The sequence below is a fragment of the Argiope bruennichi genome, chromosome 5 (genome assembly GCF_947563725.1).
Source record: "Argiope bruennichi chromosome 5, qqArgBrue1.1, whole genome shotgun sequence".
Lineage (NCBI taxonomy): Eukaryota > Metazoa > Arthropoda > Arachnida > Araneae > Araneidae > Argiope > Argiope bruennichi.
The window spans coordinates 26,828,817-26,852,766 of record NC_079155.1 but is presented as its reverse complement, the minus strand read 5'-3'; the positions used below and the strand labels follow the sequence as shown (position 1 = coordinate 26,852,766).

At 29.1% G+C, this 23,950-nt stretch overlaps 1 protein-coding gene across 1 annotated transcript; it reads right to left on the bottom strand.

Moving 5' to 3' along the window:
* Window positions 1-3,627: 3,627 nt before the first annotated feature.
* Window positions 3,628-11,215, bottom strand: LOC129969290 (cuticle protein 14-like). The gene is made up of 4 exons (XM_056083791.1): window positions 10,987-11,215; window positions 7,668-7,790; window positions 6,571-6,732; window positions 3,628-4,063 (listed from the first exon to the last, which is right to left on the bottom strand). The coding sequence occupies exons 1-4, from the start codon at window positions 10,993-10,995 to the stop codon at window positions 3,809-3,811; spliced, it is 549 nt and encodes a 182-aa protein (XP_055939766.1). The 5' UTR covers window positions 10,996-11,215; the 3' UTR covers window positions 3,628-3,808.
* Window positions 11,216-23,950: the final 12,735 nt, after the last annotated feature.

Sequence of the window (23,950 nt, the reverse complement as noted above, 5' to 3'; positions counted from 1 at the left end):
TATATAAGTAAGGCTATACAGGTATACAATTTCAGAAGTGTTTTTAAAAGCTCTCTAAATCGCTAAATATGAAAATCAATCAAAATCTCGATATCCTTTTTTTTTACCTTTATAATTCTTTCTTTACGTATTTAAGAATTTTTTTAAAAAATTTGTACTACATCAAACCATTATAGACAATCTATAATGTTCATATTGAAAAACTAATGTTAAATCATACTTTTCTGTGAAATGTTTTGAGTTACTAAAATATTAATTAATAAATTAATACCTTTTATCATAATATAATAATAATAATAAATCGTTTGCTTCTTACCTAGTTCGCATCTTTTAAGCTTTGATAAATTTTTATATTATTTTACCTCAAAAGAATGAAAACAAACAAAAATTTATTATATTGGAGCATAGCTAACAGCTGCTTTACATCATACTGAAATTATGAATAGCAGCATTTTTTTATACTTAATGGAGATAACTAATTTTTGACAGCTTTATTGCCTGTTCGTCCAAAAGAACAAATTTTGAGTTTGATTGCTTCCATTGTTTCGCAGATGGGGAATTAAAATTGGCACGCATAAATTACTTGTTCTAAAACGAATAAACTAATGATATTATGCAATTTTTTAAGTAGTCATTTTTCAGCTCGTTGCATACAGTGTAAAGATGTTTTGCAACAACTTTAATCATTTTCTGACTCTATGAAAATATTCTATTGATAAATCAGGAATCATAAAATCAAAATAGTCTATCGATAAATAATATATCGGCAAATTAAAAATATTTAACTTTTCTTACTGGTCATAATTTTTACTGAAAATGCAAAACTAAACTTCAGGATTGCCAGAAAATTCGGTAATTTTCATTAATAAACACTTTTTTTTTTCGAAATATATAAAGAAAAGTATTGTAATGATCAAAACATTTTACCTCGAGATTTTGATAGGTTTTCATATTTTATATTTTGAATTTTAAAAACACTTACTAAGAATTTTGTGCGTTTGCGTTAAAATTTTGTATAATATCTTTATATCTATATTCTAGATTTTTATCAAATTTCTGGCGAAATTTGTCAGCAAAAAAAAGTTATCTCTTTGTATATCCACGTGCTTATAAAATTAAAAAACTACAGTGACCTTGAGAGATAAAATTATTTACATATTTTTATAACTAATAATGTAAAGTGGTATCGAATTTGGACTAAATAATTCAACAAATCTGACTGTCCTTCTATCAACTCGAGCATATTTGAACGTGATAACACAAAACCGCAAAAAGCTAAATGACTCAATATTAGTGTGTGAATTTTCCTCCCAATTTGTTGAATTGTATCACATTTTAAACCCATTACGTGTCGAAGAAAAGAAATTCAAATTGCATATTGATGTTTCTTTACTAGGCTAATTATAAAACATGCAACATTGTGTACATGGACAAAAAGAGTTCACATATATTTAGAATATTTTTTTCATACGAAAGTGGCACTCATGAACATAACAAAAGTTTACCAAAATATTTTAGTGTGTGCGTGTGTGTGTGCGTGTGCGTGCGTGCGTGCGTGTGTGCTTTTATCTTTAAAAAATTTTCAATTGTAAAAAAAATTTATTTTATCGTTCATAGTACCATTATTATAAACACAATGATGCATGGAAGTATGCAAGAAAAAAAATGAAGGGTTTTTACAGCCAAAGATTCGATAAAATTGGGAAAGAATATTCGGTCAGATTATCCCTAATAAATAGACTCAAGTCAACAAGAACAGAAAGGAATTAAGAATATTTTAGAAAGAATTTAGAACAAAAAATGGTAGTTTAAAATGCTGTGTTCTTGTACAGGAAACTTACTCAATGTCAAACGATTGGATTAAATTGTCATAATATCGTATAATTATTTGTACAAGCATAATAATAATAATAATAATAAACCTAAAGCATCAAACTGGCGCTTTACAACTTTTCAGTTGACTTAAATCTCTATTCATTAATTATCCTCCAATTTTATATACATAAAAAAATCATTTTAATCTCTTGCACAATACACTTATTATGACTAATTTATTTATGAAAGTTATAAATTTAATGATGATAAATAGGTAGAAGTGTTATTGAGATCTAAGCTACTAAGCAAAATAGAAGGCTTAGTAGCATTTGATAAATACAAATGACAATCCTATTTATATTGTGCAATGCCTCAAAGGCACGTTTGAGGCAAATGCTGTTAAGCGTATCACATTACTATTGTCATAAAATGAAATGTACCTGTCTAATTCAATTTTGCCTACACAAAAGATTTAAAAAAATTAATAATAGTAATTCTACAAAGTGACCCACTTTTTATTGAAGAAGTGTCTGTAACTATTATGAAATCGAACGCAATTGAAACAGATTGTTGAATCACTGTCTGACAATTTAATAAGGTCTCAATAATATATAGATGCTTATTTATTGTCATATTATACGATAGTTCAATATCTTATTGTATATTCTAATTTGAAATGATCTTTAATACACTATTGAATTTCCCTAACTGTTTATTGAATTAGCAGTCTAATTAAATGTTTTAAATGAAAATAACCGTTTAATAGTGTTTACCCCTTTACAATTGCTTAGCTCGATATCCTTTATTGTGTTAACTTTTCGTTACAATTTGGAAAAATGTATGATTTGAAGAAGTTTAATTCCAGACATATAACACTACCTAATTATTTTGGAAATACGAATCAAGGATTAATTTAAACTAAATTATAATTAAATGTAACTATGCAATTGAGAATTAACCACGAAATAGACATTGAAGGTATTTTTAAATCGATTTAAACCTGGTGGAACAGAATATCGAAAATTTAATATATTTTTGTATGTATACGTTATCATTGTAATAATCAAAAATTATTAATTAAAAAAATCAAATAAATTATTTAAAAAAAGAGCAAGAAAATCGAAGAAAAATATTTAGGCAATCAAATCGGCATTAATGAATAAAAAGTTTTCCAATTTTTTACACTTTTTATAGATAATTTTTGATCTCAGAATGAAAAATTTTTCTTAAGAATGTGGCTTTCGTGGTTATTGATGCAGAACATCAATTTTGCAAAATCTTCAAATTTTAGAATATTTTTATGTACACCAGTCTAAAACTTTTTATTGCATAAGAAACTGATTTTTTAACATTCGTTACAGGTGAAATTCTTAGATGAATTTAAAGCATAGTACTTTAAGAAAAAAAATAAGTAATAACTACTATTTTTTATTGTTAACTATAGTAATTAACTTTGTGAGCTTTGAAAAACGAAGAATGATCTACGCATTTATTGTAAAATCAAATAAAATTTGATAGATGTTCAATCAAAAAAAAATTTAATCTCAAATCAGATTTTAATTATTTTATTTTATTTTATTAATCAATAAAAATTATTAATGTTAAATTAAAAATTAATTATAAAGCATCAAATAATTAATAAATATAACTCAAGAATCAAATTTAATTAATTCTTCCTAAAATTAATTTAAAGTTGACATATTCAAAAGTTGAATAAAACATTTACGAAAAGTTTATCGAAAAAGGCAAACATAAGTAATAAAAAAATATTTATTTACAAACAAAATCAAGAATTTACAAAAATGGCGGTGATCTAAAAATAAAAATTATATAACATTATTTACAATATTATTCAATTATACAATAATATTTAAAATTGGCAATCGTAATACTTATTCGGTCTTTGGTTTATACCAAAACTGAAAAGGAATTAAACAGATATACAATAAATTCTTCTAAATAATCTACATGTGAACAAAATTTCTTTGCCTCATCAGCGAACGTAATATTCTTTTCCTCCATTGTTACCAGGTGGAGAGTAAACTGGAACGTAAACTCTTTCTTTTGCATCTGGAAGATAAGCTTCGTATTCTTCTTCCTGGTGGTGCAATGGTTCTTGGGGGTAGTGAGGTTTCTTATGGTACAGTGAGTTGACATGCTGGGGAGGTTGTTCAGCATGAATGTACACATCAGCAGGGTGGTAGTTATCCATACCTGGTTCATTCGTTCGAATTTTGGCACGGAAACCCTAGGTAGTTGAGAAATGGAAAAATAAAATCTGGAGTATCAGACAGTTTTCAAAACGATTCCCACAAAGTGGCTTTTTTGTCATCTTTTATTCAAGTACAAAAACATTCTTAATAGTAATTTCATAAAGAGACCTACTTTTTACTTCAGTAGTGTCTGTGTCTATTATGAAATCGAATACAATTGTACACAACAATCGTACAATCTGGAGTATCATTTAGTTTTCGAAATGATTCATACAAATTGTGATAGTCAATGGCGTTTTTTATGCCATCTTTTATTCAAGTACAGTCTTTTAGTACATCACATAGCAGACGTATTATAGAATCTTGGATTAAAATGTGATGAACTTCTTACTTTACCTATACAAAGTAATGATATCTGTCTACTTTTTAAATAAGATTCCATAATTACTAAGTGTATTATTATATTTATAATTTCAAAAAATATTAATAGGATCTTAGAAAAAATTTTAGAATCAAAATTTTAGAAGCTCCAGCTTTTCTTAAATATATATATATATATATTGCAACAAGTTTTTTTAAACTACCAAATATTTGTTTTTCTTAAATTTTAATCATGCAGCATGCATTATGTACATGCACATTTTAATCATACATTAAAAATTAATTTTAAGGAATCAAGTAGTTAATGAATTTAACTCAATGCAAAAAATGTAATTGCTATCATTTTACATACGCAATATTTTATATAATGTTATTACAATTGACAGGAATTAAAATGATTAATTTTATTGCGATAGCCTTTTTCAGCAATCTCTTTTTTTAGGGATATTTGCAAGTCAATATTTTAATTTTAATTCCACCTAAAATAAATATGCAAATTTCATCTGTTTAGTTATATTATCATCCTCTCTAGAAGCAAGCATAGGTCTATCTAAGGATGAGCTTCGTAATTTTGGACATAACATAACGCCATCCTGTGCGCCGGTATCTATAACACTAAGTTATCTAACCAGTTGGATGAGCACAAGAAAAAAAAATGTTAAAAGAAAGAAAAAGACGACAAATCATCCAGGGATCTCCAGAGGGAATCCCATTGGTTTCAAATCCTACACGACTGTATCCAATTTTTGGTGAAGTTATAACTAAATGGAGGAGACAAGAATACTTAAACAAATGGTGACTATGGGCTGAACTTACAGGGAAATGAGATTACTAACTGAAAAGGAAAAAAATTGATAAATTACATTGTGAACATCTGTATGACATGTATAAGCTTATAAACAAACACTGTAGAGTCAGAAATCTGTAGCGTAAAGTGTTTTGATTTCCTTCGTGAGAGGGACTTTCGAGCACTTGAATGAATAATTTAATTGATGCATTTTGGTCTCAGTTATTGTGCAGTCTTGAAGAGGTTTTGATATTAATGAATATGATTTACTATGGAGTGGATCTTGCAGCGTGAAAAGGTATTCGATGCAACTCTCCTGTACCATTCTTCCTCGAGACTTGTTTCTGGCTTTCTCATGTGCCATGAGAGAGTTAGTAAGCATTCGGTGGCATAATGAATCGTAATTCTGGACACTGATCTTTCGATTGTTGTGGTGTATCTCAAATCTAGATTCTAATGAAATAATTTATTCTTTAAAAATTGTTCATCCATGGTTTTAAACGACGTATTGTGCATTAAAAAGATTTACGACATTAAAAAAAATTTTAAACCATTGAATCGAACAAGTATAAATGAAATTTAAGTCAAAAAACGATGTATTACCAAATGATATTCTAACAAGCTTTTTTTGTTTTCAGAAAGAATGATTCGACTCTAAATCATCGAAATTAAGAACAAAATAAATTACAGCATCAAAATACTAAAACAAAGAAAAGTAAATTTGAATTGATTGACCGTTGTTGCTAGTAAACCAATTAATAAACAACATCCAACTATTAAATGGATATTTATTAAATATTTTAAACCTTTTCGGGAGTTTAATTTTATAAAATATTCTGTCATACTTTTAGAAAATTACTGTTTATGGAATACAATTTAATAAAGATAAATTTGCAAAATTGTAGAATAATAATTAGAAGAAATAAATCGAGGGGGGAAATCCCCAATCTTTTGGGGGGGAAGAATTACAGTAAACTGATCATTAAAATAGATGAATATTTGTAAGAAATAAAGAAAATTTTGATTTATATGTTATTTCATTTTGTACATTCGAAAGCCTTGAAAATCTAATAAATTCATAATTTTAGAAATTTAAAGTAAAAATATCATGCAAATGCCTACTTTCAAGTTTTTTTTCTCTTACATAATTCTTTAAGTCTAATCTAAAATCCGTCATAGCTCACAAAGGTATCGTTCCATTAGAGCGTTGCCTTTAGAAAAACAATGATAAACTGGTACTCGATTTTACTGTATCGCAGTATTAAATCAATACATTACTTAAAGTCAATTCAGTTTAAGTCATTGTAATGTAATTGCAATAACTGTAAATGAGTGCTTCATTTCTTAGTCATGAAATTCCATTTCGTTACTTACTTTGTCATCAGCTATATAATCCACATGTCTGTAAATCCCGTAGGCATCTGTGTAGCCGTACGATCCTTTTTTGTGATTGTATTCGTTTCCTTCCTCTTTGTGATATTGGTTATTTCCTTTCTCGTCTTTGATGTTGTATCCAAAATGGTAAGGACGGGGTTTCTAAATACAAAAAGTGCAGTTAATTTTCAACCAAAATATATTAAGTATCTGTAAATGTTCTTATATGAATTCTGAAGAAAATAAGGCCTCATCTGTGTTACGTTTCGAGAAAAATCTTCATCAGCCAACCCAATCATATTAATCTATTAAGTTTTGAATCATATTGGTAATACCTATCAGAACATTTCAATTATAATTTAATAATGATTTATAGTACTAATAAAAGTGTGATTAACAATTTTTTTTTCTTGTAATATTCTTGCAATGATATTGAATCAGGTTCATGTAATATGCTTCAAATGCACAAAACCAATTTTATTTTGGAATCCATTGCGTATCTTGAGGGAGAAAAAAAGGGGTGTGATTTGAGAAAAAGCACAAGGCATTGGTTCACTTTGATACCATATCTAGCAGAATTTAAAAGTCAAGGACTCATGATAAAAGGAAAGTGTTGCAGCACCTGCTGGTCAAAATGACCTTGGAGCACTTAAGTAGAACTTCAGAAAGAAATTAGATTATCTCCAATATGTGTGAATAGGTTGTCTTTCTGTAGAACTTTCAGGGTCAATAAGCCCGCATTTGTGTTTTGTTTCGACGTAACCTCTGGTAATCTCCTTAAAGGTAACAAAACACAACCAGATTCTAAAACTCGTAACTTTTCCTCGTCGATTTATGTTCCTAATCCATAATTTATGTTTCTTAACCGACTAGGCCTCTGGAACCTCTATCAATATTATAAAATACAAATACAAATTGGGCTATCAATATTATAAATATATTCAATATTGTTTTTTAAGGATCACACATGACAGAGAGTGACATAAAAATTACTTTATATAACATGCTATCTTTATTTAATATTTAAGTTTACTCCTGGAAAATAGTTACTCCTGGACTGACCTTAAGTTTACACCTGGAAAATAAATAATACTCACGTGTATATAATTTTCATGATGTACCGGACTCACATCGTAATCATCGCCAACTTTACGAATGAGGTACCTCTTCTTGGCAAACACCTCGCATGCGCAAAAGACAAACAACAGCAAGCAAGTGACCTGAAATAATTTTTGAATCTGAAACATGTGTGCATGCAACTAGATAAAAAATGAATCAAATTTGCAAGTATTTAATATATATAAGAAAAGCTAAATAAATCTAGAATATTAAAAAAACATGTTCATTTTTTTATTTAAAGCAAGCATTGTTTTTAGATGAAATTACGTACAAGCAAACGATTATTGGCATTTCGTAATATTACAACATAGAAAGCATGATGAGTTATAACAAATATCCTCACAATTATAACTAAGCGTTCATATTACAAATTTATAAAAACATTTAATGATGAGAAACACCTATATCGGTGTACAGCTGCTCACAAAATTTCTGCATGTGATGTGTGGTTACTGTATATTGTTTCAAAATTCCAATTGCAAATAGTTGCAGCAACAATATCAAAATGTAGCATAGTTTGTGCATGTGGTTTTAATATAACAAAATGATATAAGAGCATGATGAGTTGTAACAAATATCCTTGCAATTTTTTCACTCCCTCGTATTTCAAATTTATCAAAACATTTTGATGATGAGAAACACGTGTATAAATACACAGCTGCATGTGATGCGTGGTTATTGCATATTGTCTCAAAATGCCAGATGTTGCCAATGGTTGCAACAATAACATCGAAATATAATATGTTTTGAGCATGTGGTTTTTTGATATAACAATAGTTATATTTAATATTTTCCAAGAATTTTTAATGTATTTATTTTCAATTAGTAGAAATGTGTATTAAGTTAAACTCAAATATTATTTTTTTAAAAAGAATTCCAAAAAAAATGTTGAAAACATTGGTTTTTTTTTTTTTTTCTGCTGCTTATAAATTCCCTCATCTATAAATCTTTTTATTTCGTTATCAAATATATATATATAAAATTTTTTTTTTTTTTACCGCAAAGTAAAACCACCTGCACATTGATTAATTAGAATATAATTGTGTTTTAAAGCTACATTATGCCCGGGACGAATCTGGCAGTTTCGAACTGAAATCAGATAGTGACAACACCTGTACCTTTCACCATTGCACCGAATTTCCAGTTCACGCAAGCAGGTGTATATTTAATCCCAATGGATTTATGTTGAACTACATGTATTGTTGAAATCGAAACTTTGAAAATTCTAGAACTCGAGACTCTTTCAACACCTCTCCGCGGTTTCCATATGCTTTTTAAATCTAATATTCGAAAGTCAATAGATTTTCTGCTGGAAACTTTATTATTAATTATATTTTTATCTCTGAATTTAATTTTAATTATCTTCTGTTTATAGCAAACATGTTCTGCGTAGAAAGTAACAAGAATGGATGGGGACAAAATAGAAATCATTTTCATAGCAAATATTTTTTTAAAATACCAGTCGATAGCAGAATCTTACGAATCTTCGGAGTAGAACTTTTGATAGAATTTTTTTTTCTCCTATTCATCTCTTCCTACACGCATGCAGTCATCAAATATTGCCACTCATTCTTTTAACAAAAATTATCTGCGTAGAAATTAAAACGAGTGGTCTTGAATGTAATATGTTTCACTAGCTAGTATTTTTTTATGAAAGCCAATGGATCTTTCAAATTTTGAATCTTCTATTAGAAGCTTCGATATTAATATTTTATCATTACACTCCATTTTACGCTTTTTTTGATATCAAATCTTTCTATTTACTTTCTTTTCATCAAATAGTTCTGCATAAAAATTAACAAGAGATGTTTTAAAGGCAATTTATTTATACAGAAAATATTCTTTACGAAAACCAATGAATGATTAAAATCCTAAGAATTTTTTTAAATCAACGAATTTTACATAAATAACAAGTCCCTTACTTTTTATTACTTTTATAATAAGCTGCTATTTTAAACTGCGTGAATTAAATAAATTTTACATTACTATCTATGGAAATGATCTTAAATATAATTTTCTCCTGTACTAAATTATTTTTCTGGGAAAAAAAGAGTTTTGATTTCTGTATATTATTAAAATTAAATATGATTTTAGTCTTTCTATTTTTCAGATTATTTTGATTTGTAAATAAATCAGCATCAAATAAAATATTAGCAATTATACTGTAATTCATTGCAATCATAAATATTCTTCGTGTATAAAAGTATTCTGAATAACTCCGGTTTGAACATTTTACGATAAAGTATTGAATCGGAAATTTTATCGATTTGCGCTAGAAAGTCTGATGTGCTATGATTATCAAATCATATATTAAGATAAATTATTAAAATGAAATTATTTAATAATAAAACATAAGCATGGTTGAGATTGTTAGAAATAAGCACTCATATGCAATCTCAAATTTTAAAAGTCGTTTGGCAAATTACTTCAGATTAAAAGAATTCAATTATGATAATTCAATAATTTATTGTTTGCCAAAAACAATTGATTCTTATAATTTCTATCACTTTCTTGAAAATTTAATATTCAGTTATAAAAGAATATACTAACAGTTAAATCATAGATTAAATCATAGTTATATTATTTTTCGAACAAGTTTAAGAAAAAAACTTTTGTTATAGCTGCACAGCGTTTGACAATGAAATAAATTCAATATCCAGTTTTACAAAAACTGCTTAAAAATAAATCATACCATAGAAACTTCTCAACAAATTTAAGTAAAATGATCTGGTTATATTCAACATTAAGTTGTGGAAGAATAGTAAAAAAAATTTAAAGAAAGTTTAAGATAAAATTGTATTGATTTCCAAATAAGTTTAAGAAAAGTTTTGGTTAAATTTCATAGCATGCTGCATTTAAATAAAGTTAACATTGATTCTACAAGAACAACATGAGGATTTAAAAAATTTAAGAATGAGTTATATTTATTCCCGAACAAGTTTAAGAACAGTTTTGGTTAAATTTCATAGCATGCTGCATTTAAATAAAGTTAATATTGATTCTACAAGAACAACATGAGGATTTAAAAAATTTAAGAATGAATTATATTTATTCCCGAACAAGTTTAAGAACAGTTTAAGCGTAGGAAAATTAAATAAATACAAAATGGTATTCTAAAATGATAGTCTGGGTGTTTTAAAGAGAGTCTAAGTTAAAATATTAATAATTTCCAAAAAAGCTTAAAGAAAAAAATACTTTATTGTCTTTTCTCCAAACTACTGACTATTATCCAAAAAATATATACATAAAGTTCTCAAGAACTGGCTCAAAGCTTTAAAAAGAATTTTTACAGCTTACCTTCTTCATTGGAAAGTTTTGGATGTTCAGCCTTCTCAGACCTGTACGATTTATAAAATCCCAAGCGATTAGTGTAGTCCTGTTATTTCAGTTAGCCTTTAAATAGTGAAGGCGGTGTCCTAAATCTTCGATTTTATCTTTAGACATGGTCAGCGCCCTCCAGCCTCTCTATGTGGAACATTCAGAGCACCTCGTTTTATTTGTTTCAGTTTTTTACTCTTTTCGGACTCCAACAATGCCTCAGGGTCTTCTTTCACGGTGATTCTTCTACTAGAAGAAAAATGTTTAGTGATCCTTTTCAACTACTGAATTCTTATTACTAATTTGGCAACAGCCGCCACCCGCATTTCGAACTGAAGAACAAACAGATTAAGCCTAATTTGCATTCAGTGTTATGCAATACCATATTTAATTGGATGAATCTGTTGTTCGCTCTTTTTTTAAGCGTTTCTACAGATTATAGAATCTTTTTTTTTTCCCTGAAATAAAAGGCAATTTCCTGCTTCCTTGAAAAGAATTTAGGAACAAAAGTTGTCAATAAGTGAAATTTTCCTTTCACGATTCGCCTAGGGAGTAACAGAGGCCTGGGATGAGAAAATGTATCAATTTTTCAATTGTGAAATAAACAGTTTTCATTTTGCAACTGACCATCCCACATTTTAAGGAAGAAAAGGCGACACTATGAGAAACTGGAACGAAGAAATTAAAGAACTTGATCCATTAAAAACTCAATTTCATCTTAACGACGGTCGTTCCAAAATGTATCCGGGCTCTTTAAAAATATGTTTGGCTATTTAACGATATTTCCGTGTAAAATAAAGATTTTAACAATACAGTGGTTGAGTGATCGGTAAATGAGTTCAAAGACAGTATTAGATCGATCAACATTGATCTTGATTAAAGATTAATATTAAAGATTACATTGATCTTGGTGGGAATTTGTTTTGGATGCTTTCAAAGAATTTCCTCGCAATGCTCTAATGTTTATGCATAAAATAGGCATTTAAATAATACAGTAATTAATTGCTTGTCATTCGAAAGTGAGGTTTTTTTTTTTCAATCTTAGATGTATCATTGATTTTGTGACAATTTGATCAAATCTTTCTAGATAACACTAGAAAATTTTTTCGTAATTTTCCGATATTTACGTGATGAATAAACATTTCAGTAGTATAGTGGCTGATGGATTAAAGAACAAAATTCGTTCGAAGAAATTGTTAGATCGATCATCAAGTTACCATTTTTTTAATGAGAATTTGTCTTTGATACTCTAAAAAGTTTTAAATAACTTTCCGATATTTTTAAACATGGAACAAAAATTCCAATAATGTAAGAATTGATTTTTAATGTTAATAATACAACAATAGATTGTTTAATGGACTTTATTCACTTAAAGATAATGTTAGTTTAATCATCAATTTGTCGTTCATTTTTATAAAAAAATCATTCTTCTAAGAATTTGTTCCCTCAAGAATTGTTTCGTATCTTTATATTTTTGTGTAGAACACACATTTCGGTAATACAATGGTTTGCCGGTATTATCATCCTTTGCTACAAAACTTTCAACTTTTTACACATGTATGCTTTTTCAAGTATTACTATTTTTCTCCCTCTCTTCAAGAAATCTTTACTATTGCTTTGAGTTGAACAAATATAATAGAATTGTAGCATCCCAAAGAATGAGTGTAGAAACGAAATTCCAACGGTTTTATGAAGAAAACTGCTCATATGTTTTAAATATTGAATAGAAATATATTCGATATTTTCAGCGAAAATCGGCTTTTAAAAGTAGCCACGTACCTTAAATTTTAATTCCTATTAAAATTCTGCTTCATTGAAAAATCTTTTCGTTGCATTGCTATTTTTTTTTATTATTATTATTATTATTTTATTTTGGACAAACAGTTGTTGCCTTACAGCTTGTTTTCCGAGAATGTTGGTTATATTTGATTTAAAATAAATCGTTTGGATTTTACTTCATGTTCATGATTCTGCCAAATTGTCTGGCATTAAAGTTCTGTTATTTTAAATGTCTGTCTAATAATTTAGTTCTGTTTATTATGTACGTGAATATTTTATTTGTCTTGTAATCTAAACAAATATTAAACAAAATCTTTCGTCTTTAGCTTTTAATAATAAAAGAAAATCGCGCGATTAAATATTTAATGAAACAATGAAAATGGTTTTAATTTTAGGACGACAATATTGATGTTATATTGTTGGAAGTTTGGCAAAAAAAAAAAAAAAGTCAAAATTTGTTTATTTTTAAATTGGTATCATTAAAAAGGCGTTTTTTTTTTTTTTAATTTTTAAATGATGTAAAATTTATTTTTGTGCAATGATATTTTTGGAAGTTATCGATAAAAAACGCCAAAATTCAATTTAATTTTTAATAACATTTCAGAAAAAAATTGCTCTGAATTCCCAATTTCTACACTCCAAGGTATGATATACTAAATTGAGAGTGAGAGTCTCTTGTTTATTTAGTAGCGCCAACAAGGGTCAAAAGCACGACTTAGCTACAAAAAAAAAAAAAAAAAAAAAAACTTAAGTAATAGGTAGTCTATTTGAAATTGCATTGTTTCTGGGCGGTAACGTAATTTCACTTTCTGTTTCCTCATGCAAATACACAGATAATTAATAGAAAGCATGTTTTTTTTTTCTTAGCTTTCAAAAATGGAAGAAAATCATGTGATTCAATACGTAATGAAATAATGAAAACGATTTGAATTTCATTGCAGCATGGAAATCTATTATCGAAAATTAGATTTTTAACCAGCCGGAGTGGTCTGATCAGAACTTTCTTGTATACTCTCTAATAAATGTGTTATCCCAGAAAACCCCGTCATCTGAGCACGGTTCATAATTACGAGGTCCATCCCAAACCAGCCTTAGTGTTGCTTTAAAACGGGACGTTAATATAACTAAACTAAACTAAACCCAGGAAACGCTTTGCATGGTATTGCGTACAATAGTTACGAATTACAAACCTTTGGCGTAAATTTAGCATTTTTACTGAATCTATAGTGTTATCCTTGGCGAGTTATTTGGCGATTAATCCCTTTCATGAGATTAATACAATCCGAAAATCGAATTTTGTTTTAGGCACCTTTTCTTCAACTGATTGAAAGGAAAATTTGGCATAAAATTACATTCGTAATCTGAAAATCCCATACCAAATTTGATATATTTAAGTTATTGTGTTTAAACGTGTTTTCAAAAGTACAGACTGTCGACCTCCTTCGGGATTTGGCTAAGTATCAGATATCTACTCTATAGATGCTAAAACTGTGTACTGAATTTTGTCTAATCAACTTTCTTCTTTTTTTAATTATCGTATTAACTTATATTCAAACAGTCGGGCAGACAGACTTCCTCTGAGCGTGTTTTGTTCAAACTGTGATAGAAATCTACAAATGTGGTGTAAAAACTTATACCACATTTCATTCGTCTAACTCAAACGGTTTTGAATAATCTCTGTCACAGACAGATAGATGGAAATTTTCCAAAATGTTTTTTGCTTGTTCTTATTTTTTTTTTCAGAGAAGTTTTAAACGTGAAAATTCTTTAAAATCTGGAGTTTTTTGACGATTACAATATTTTTTCTATGCTATATATACGAGAAAGTAAAAAGTTACCACAATTTAGAAAAAATTTGCGAGACAGCCGATTTTTTATAATTAAAAAGGTATTTTTTTTAATTTTAAAGTGGCGTAAACAATCAGTCCTGTGCAATAATATTTTCGAGAATTACAGTGAAAAATCATCAAAATCTAGCTTAGTTTTAATTTTAAAAATTTTTATCAAAATCTCAAATATATATATATGTAATGATATTTTAATTCTAATTTCAATTTAATTAATTTCCAAGATCTAATCTTAATTTAGCACATAGTAACTTCATTCTAAAATTATTCCCATATTTCGTGATCCAATTCCACTTTCGGTTTAATTAATTCCTTTGTAAAAATAATGCGCCATCAGTACTACGTATAAAATTAAAGTGATACTTCCGTTGCTCTTGTCAAAGGTTAACATAGTATCCCATCGGCGCGTGCCCGGAAATCCCATGTTATATAAGGCTAGTGAACATTTGTTCGTAACCTTCTTTCTTACTTCTGCTTTTGTGCCGCGCTGCGCCTTTTTGTATCAAACCTGCCTTCTATATATATATATATATATATTATATCTTCGAAGACAGTTTTCGCCATCGCCAAATTAGGCTCAAATTTTTAATCGAATGATTTGTCCTTTATAACATCAATACTCTCTCTCTCGCACACGCACATTCCCCTTCATTAACTAGATGAGATAGAAATTTTTTTACCACATTTTTGATTAAATCAAGATATTTATAAATAAATTCGGTACTAATCCGAAACTCTTTTACAATGCCAAACAAAACAAAAACAAAAAAAAATTAAATTTCTAGACTGTTTCGGCTATTGACAGGTTTAACAAAAGTGTTAACACACTTCTTTCACTAAAAACAATTCAATTCTTCCAGACAAATTAAAGTGTTTCTCCTATCAATTACTAATTCCCTCTTAACATCCTTTAGAATCTGATAAATGTTCCGAGCCTTTAGGCTTAACAGAACAAGGAAATTACCACAACAGCTGACCACTAAATCGAATGTTTTTAAGAGTTAACGCCATCCTTTCTCTTTTCGCTCCCGGCGATTCAACAAACTGTCACTTTTCGGGGAAACGCACTCAACCGAATCTAGACGTCAGTGATATAATAAATAAGTGAGATTTCGAAAGAGCGGTGTAATCGAAATAGAAGTAATATACATTTTAACCATTTTGTATAGATGCGATATAAAAGCTTGTTTGTGTTCTATTTTTACAAATAGCACAACAGGATCCGCTAGAAAGAGTACTGATAGTTTCAGTGTCGGATTTTTAACTAGGCAGCTGCCTGAGGCCGTTAGGCTGAAAGGGGGCCGCCAGCAGGTCGATTAGAAAATGTTATTTTCCTAGTTTCCAAATAAATAAGCTTGTAAAAAAATATAAATTCTATGAATTATAAAATATCAGGATAATATTAGCACTTTATCAAGTATAATTAGTGAGGTTCTAATATACAGGGTGTTTATAAAGTCCCGGACCCATTTTGATGTTTAATAACTCATAAAATAATGAAGATATAAACAAACTTATGGCATTTATTGATGGAATAACTTATATATTTTTCTTTTCAGGTTTGAATATTTTTTACTTTTGTAAATATCGTCTGCGCGTGTGGTTAATTTCAGATAATTTCATTTTCCAGTCTAAATATCTGTACTTTTCTAAATATCGTCTGCTTATTAATTGCATTTTTCTCTCTTTTGTTTTTAGCAACTATTGCAATGTTATGTTTACTTTTGATGTGTTTGTTCTATGTAGTACTTTTGTATGTGATGTTTTATTCGAGAGGATATTAAGGAGAATGCATACACCACAAGAGAAAGCACAGATTTTATGGTGGTTCATAGAAACGAAATCGATAGTGCAAGGGGTTTGTAAAAGACAACGTTTTAAGGGGGAGAGTGTCGAACATTGATGACCTAAAAGCCAGAATTACAACCGCAATAGGCTCTGTGAATGCCGACATGCTTGCCGCTACCTGGCGTGAAATTGACTATCGACTTGATATTCTCCGTGCGACGAAGGGGGCACACGTGGAAATTCATTGACAAGGGTCATGAAACTTTTTGAGTCTATTTAACCATTTATGTTATTAATTTTAATCTATCTTTATTATTTTATGAGTTATTAAACATCAAAATGGGTCCGGGACTAAATAAACATCCTGTATTTCAATATGTTTCACTTAGCTATTGGAATATTTATAAAAGTGCTTCAATAGTATTTGATACAAATGTGGATGGTGGGTAGTCTGTAGTCATAATAGAAAAATGAAAACAAATACATATTCACTAAGTTAATAAAGTATTAACCTAAAATAAATCTTTTAACATGTTAAAAAGTGCAAAAATATGACACTAAGTTGACTAGCTTTAAAAAAAAAAAAAGGCTGCATAATGTGCATTACCTTGAGCTGTAAAATGCTGAAATCCGTCACTGTATAGGTACGCTGAAAAGTGGATTGTTCTAGAAATTATGAATTTCTTTTTTAATTCATATTATTAACATTTGAACAAGTTTCCTTATAAAATCATTCAAGTTTTGTCTATTTTTTTGGAGAAAATTACAGTGATTTTAATACTTGCATTTTCATAGTTTTAATATTATTTTATATCTTTTAGATGCTATTTTCTTAAATTCTAACCTATTATAAAATTTTCTTTAGGAAACCTCTTAAATTAAAATCTAATTAATATTTTTTATTCAAATTTGGTATAGTAATTTCTCAATATGTTTTGTAGTTCCTGAACTAGAGAAAAAATGAACTTTTCATTTAAAAATAATTTATAGTTATTTTCATGCTTCACAAAGTGAAAAAAAAATTGAAATTTTCATATCATTTGTCAGTCAAACCCCAATATTTAAAAAAATGCATAGAAATACCACTTTATTTTTAGGAACTAGGTGATATATATCTTATGCTATCAGCAAAATTTTTAGCAAATCATTTGATAAACCTCTAAAAAGATGATTTTTGTCTTCATATTTTTAGCCAATAAAAATATCTTTTCTTTTTTTTTTTTTTTTTTTTTGCAAATTTTTAAAAAAAAACTTTTTTCGCTTAAACTTGTATATTTTGGTTTCAAATGTAGTTTTTTTTTTCTATCTTTTTAATGCGAAAATTCAAAAATTTAACTATTATAGAGCGGTTTCTAAAAAAAAATCAGTCCGAATTTAAATCACACAGCTTAAAAACACATAAAGAGTTCAGACTATAAAGAATATTGAAATATGAATCGATTATTTCAATACGTTTTTCCATTTGATGACTTCACTGCTCTTTCTTTGTTCGGGACAGCCGTAAAATGTATTATTATACAAACAAATTTGGCAAATATAGAAATAAAAAAAATAAAAAAAAAAAAAACTGTATAGTTAAAAAAAAATTAGCATTTCAATGAGCGATTACCGTAATTTCCAATAATTGCTTTTTATTAATAAAAAAAAAGTTGGAGTAATTTCTTGGCTATTTTCTCATACTCCTATGGAAGTGTTATTTTCTCCCTGCATAGAATTGTGGATCTAGTGAAAAGTCGTGGAAACAATCAATACTCAGATTTTTATTTTCAGAGCCCTGTGTATGAGAGTTTCATGCTTCGTAGTATTGTAAAGAAAACTGAATATGTATTTTAGATTATTTCTTTCTTATTTTCTCATATACAAAGAGAAAATATTGTAAATGTAAAAAAATTCGAACTAGAGATTTTGACGCTTCTCTATCTTTTAGACTTTCCTGAATCTGATAAAAAACACTTTTGGCATCGTATCTATTGATCTGTCTACGAAAAGAATAACTCAATAGTAACAAAACGTAAAGAGCAGGACAGATAAAATTTGGCACACATTTTTAAGATCTTAAGTATAGATCTTTATCAAATTTTGAACCAAATTTTTAAAAGTGTTCATCGTCTGGCGGCCTGTTCACCAGCGTGCATATAAACATAATTACTCAAAAACGCCATGACTTAAATGAAATTCGGCATGTGATCTTGTGACTGCAATTGTAATTCTAAGTCACACTTTAGTTTTAATGATTGCATATCACACTTTTTGCATAAATAAATCCTATCTACTATCAGAATTACAATTACTCGATAAATGATAATCTCATCTGATAATGTAGCACGAAATAATTTATTAGGTATAATTTATATAGGGAGTTTATTAGAGTATTGTTATGAATCGGTAATATTGTTACTGTGTATAGCTAGTCTAGTAGTAAAAAAGAAGGCTTTGCAAACATTTTAGTGGATGCCAGGTCATGATACCGTGGCTTTGTCTATTTGAATGAAAAAAAATGAAGGATAAAGAATATTCCAGAATCTTGAATGTATCTCCAGTAGAACTCGAGTTCCGATGTTTGTTCAGGAAATTTTGAAGTATCTGTATTAGAATGAGACAGCATAGCTGAGCGATATCTCGACTATGATCGACATCATCCGCGGTAAAAATTTAAACTATTTGATCGAAAAAAAATGAAGGACCCAAAATATTCCAGAATTTCCGAGGTATCTCCATTAGGACTCGAGTTCAAAGCTTGTGCTAGAATATTCAAAGTGCCCGCACGAGAGTGAGTCGGTAGTCGAGCCTAGATAGCATTGTTTAGCAATGTCTCATTTTGAAAGGTATATGTCCAAAGAGTTCTCTACGAATGCTTTGTACTGTTATGGTTGTTTAATAGCGATTTGTTATTTGTATTATTGGTTGTTTACTGCAAGTGCTGTTTTTGAATATACTTTGGTTGTATATTCGGGTTTTCAGGTAACCGTGTTGAATAAAGCGTTATTATCCGTTATTGGGTTTGTTGGGTAATTGTTGTTCACCACACACACACCGGACTGACTTTCTCGTAACAGAATGAATTTAGACTTTAAAAAAAAAAAAAGAATAGCTTGACTGGCGATTGCCGCTATGACACATATTTAAGAAATACAGTAAACTCCCGATTATCCGCGGTGCGGATTATCCGCGCCTGCCGCACAAAGTTTTTTTTTTTTTTTTGACTGATTTTTTTCAAAAAAGTGCAGTTTTACAGTTATGCTTTTGTATAAACAGTACATATGTATTAATTTTTCTGTGTATCCTTGACGCCTCCCGTAAGTACAAAGCAAAGTATTAACAAAATGCATTTTAGGTTAGTTTTGAATGATATACTAAAATATTAAGCGTTAGTTAAACATTTCCTGATATTTATTTTACGTTTTATTGTACATAAAACGATTTTTCAAAGTTGGAATGACTGTTTTCTTTTTTGCTATACCCGTTTTTAGCTTTTTTCGGATGATCCGCGATTTTTGTTATCCGCGGCGGCCATGCCACCCAATTCCGCGGATAATCGGGAGTGTACTGCATTTTAAAATCTAATTTAAATTTAATTAATTTCCTATCTTTCAGTTTAATTTAGCCCATATCAAAGATATTCTAAAATATTCTCTTATTTCCTGATCCCATTCCACCTTTTCTATTTAATTAATTCAACATAAGCTTTTGTAAAAATGCTTAGGTCGGCACTGTACTACTGTCGGAGTGTACTGTATTTGAATAAGAAAAATATTTTCAGCAATTCCGAAATTCTGTGCAATACAAGTCTATCTATCTCAAAGGAATTTATGCAAACAGAGAAAGAGAACATATCAATGCATTCCCCCAACACACATTCTTCTCTCAAGCAGGTGCATTTTTTTCCGCAGGAGATCCTTAGAAAATGTTTCTAGCTCGTTACCCATTATTTAACGTTTCTATCATTGTGAATATCAACCACCTCAAGCTATTCTATATTTACTTCATTTACAACAGCAAAAGACAAAACTTAGATACTTCATTTACTAAATTAAATAATAATAATAAGCTGCAGAAAAATTAAAATGAAATCTACGATCGCAAATTTCAAGTTATCGTGCGAGAACATAATTATTTTTAAGTCATTATTTGTCTTAATTAATTTAAGTCATTAACCAGTTTAAATCGGTTTGAAACAATTACGAGACTTTTCTATCGGTCTCTATTCCCCTCTCTCTCAATATATATATATATATATATATATATATATATATATATATATATATATATATATATATATATATATATATATATATATATATATATATATATAATCATAATTTTTTTTAAGCTTTCATTTTCAATTGTTCTAGCTGGCAAACAAAGTTTTGGTGCTCGACCGATTTTGTGATCAAATAACAGCTATGATGCCATAGTTCTATATCAACCTTTAAAAAGGCATCTGCTGTCAAAGAAGCATACGTAATAATAAAGCAATACTGGTAAAAGCAGGTCAACCTTTTAAAAACGCATCTGCTTTCAAAGAAGCATACATAATAATAATTCAATACTGGTAAAAGCTGATAAAAATAATATATGCAAATATTAATAAAATACAATAAAAAGATGATGATGAAAATCGCCTTTATGATTTATTCATTGCCTTCAATATTCCTAATATTATTTAATTGCCTTCATTTCGAGCTTCAAAACCCCCTAACCAAAACAACATCATGTTCTCACATGATAACAGGATGATTCATTTTTTATGCCTTCTTAAAGTGTGAAATATTTCTCGTACACTCTGTAGCTTACAATAAAAATTTTACCACTCAAAAAAATCGTATTGCTTTGTTTGAAATAAGAACTACGCATTTCGCTTTTCCTTCCAGATAGTTAGTACAAATATCATAAAATCCAAACACGAGATTTTCATGAATTTTAATCCCTCCGGTTCCGAAAAGAAAAAAGTGTCTGCCTGAATCATAATTTGATAATTCAATTCCCACAAGCTGGATTTAAAAAAAAAAAAAAAAAAGATTTAGTATGCAATCTTTACACCAAGATTCCAGAATTCTGGAGGAAAATTACTTCTTCTTGGTTCAAATAAATCAAACCAGCGGGAGTTACATAGTCTGCAATAAAAATTTTAGCCTCCTTCCTCCGCAAAAAATTGTGGACCTTGGGATAAGGTTGTGTGAATTGCAAATTCATCTATCTTTTACAATTCCATATTGGTGACCGATACTTACGAAATATATGTCTCGAACGTGAATTTAAAATTTTTACTAAATCTAAAACAAGAATATATATTTCCATTGCCCTTTTGCCGGCCGAATGATACTAAAATTTGACACAAAACAACAGTTGCAGTCACAAGGTAGCAAACTAAGTTTTACTACGCTTATGAATTATTGTGTTTATATGCATGCAAAAGCACATACCGACAGTTTTGGTTCAAAATTTCATAAATATATTTTAGATGTTAAACCTGTGTACTAAATTTTAATTAGCATTTGCATTTTGTTTTTATCGAATTCACTCCAACCAGACGGACAAATTTTCTGCGAATGGATTTCGTTCAAAACTTGATAGAAACTTACAAATTTGGTTGTAATTTCATGTATCAAATTTCAAAGTATTTTTGAGTCGCTGTGTTGAAAGACAGATATAATGCCAAAAATGTGTTTATCGGTTTCAAGGAGGCTTTAAATGTGGAAATTCGCCAAAAACTCGAGTTCAAATTTTTTGGGGATTACAATATTTCCTCTAAGTTTCATATTATGAGAAAGTAAAAAGCAATGATCTAGGTAGAAAAAATTTGACATACAAGTCTCGACAGTATAAATTATAGACAGATATCTGTCAATTTTAAATCAAATTTGTCAAAAGAATGATTAACTATCCCCCCCCCCTTTTTTTTTTTACATTCTCGCAAACAAAGTGTAGAGAAATTACTGTAATCGTCAAAAAATTCACACTCGAGATTTTAATAAATCTTCACTTTCAAACCTCCCCAAGTTAGAAAAATACATTTTTGGAAAATATATGTCTGTGACAAAGATAACTGAAAAATACTTTGAGTTAAACAGATGAAATTTTGTACATTGTCTTTGTAGTAAATTTATAGATTTCTATTACATTTTGAGCACATTCCGTTCAAAGGAAATGTGTTTGTCCGACTGTCAAAATATAGCACGCTGACTACAAAACGAAGAGAACTAAACGAATAAAATTCAGTACACAGACTTGACATCTGTAGTCTAGACACCTATCATATATTGAGCCAACTCCAATTAGAGATTGATTGTCGATTGGTCAGTACTTTCAGAAACACATAAAAGTGATAACTCAAAAATATACATAAATATATCAAATTTGATATCTAATTTTGTGACTACAAGTGTAGTTTTGTGTTCAAATTTTTATTTCGATCGACTGGTAAAATCGCGTCTAAAACATGAATTTGATTTTCGGACAATATTAACCGTTTGCCAGAAATTAATCAAAAAAAAAAAAAAACTCGTCAAGGTCTACAAGACAGATTTAGATTTTCGGACAATATTAACCGTTTGCCAGGAATTAATCCAAAAAAACAAAAAAAAAAAAAAAAAAAACTCGTCAAGGTCTACAAGACAGATTCAGATTTTCGGACAATATTAACCGTTTGCCAGGGATTAATCCCCAAAAGAACTCGCCAAGGTCTACACGACAGATTCAGATTTTCGGACAATATTAACCGTTTGCCAGGGATTAATCCCCAAAAAAATTCGCCAATGTCTGCACGACAGATTCAGATTTTCGGACAATATTAACCGCTTGCCAGGGATTAATCCCCAAGGTCTACATAACAGATTCAGATTTTCGGACAATATTAACCGTTTGCCAGGGATTAGTCCTCAAAAAAACTCGCCGAGGTTTACACGACAGATTCAGATTTTCGGACAATAATAACCGTTTGCCAGGGATTAATCCCCAAGGTCTACATAACAGATTCAGATTTTCGGACAATATTAACCGTTTGCCAGGGATTAATCCCCAAGGTCTACATAACAGATTCAGATTTTCGGACAATATTAACCGTTTGCCAGGGATTAATCCCCAAAAAAACTCGCCAATGTCTACACGACAGTTTCTATAGTTAAATATTTCGTAACTATAGTATTCTAATGCCATGCAAGACGTTCTCTGGGATAACACTTTAATTAAAGAGTATGCGAGAAAGTTTTCAGGAGACCACTCCCGCTGGTTATAATACAAGAACATAAAAAAACGGTACTTGTTTTTCGGCTAATCGGATGATATTCTGATTATGCGATGAAAAGCTTACAGTAATGAACAGCGAACAGTAATGTTCTTACTTGATTTTCAGAATACGCCAAAATCACAAATGACGAGTTGCCAACCAAAGTTGGCGACGGTTTGCATTTTTTTTTTTTTTTTTTTATGATTAATATAAAATCTGTAAAAATAAACAAGTATACAAATAATAGCTTTTATTATTGATAAAATGTTGAGAAACAAATAATCGAAGAGGAAAAAAATTCCTT

What these genes read in the sequence shown, in the direction of transcription:
- LOC129969290 (XM_056083791.1), bottom strand. An exon ending in ATCATGAAAATTATATACAC is followed by an intron (nt 6,733 to 7,667) that starts GTGAGTATTATT and finishes TTTTGTATTTAG; the next exon opens with AAACCCCGTCCTTACCATTT. An exon ending in ATTATATAGCTGATGACAAA is followed by an intron (nt 4,064 to 6,570) that starts GTAAGTAACGAA and finishes TCAACTACCTAG; the next exon opens with GGTTTCCGTGCCAAAATTCG.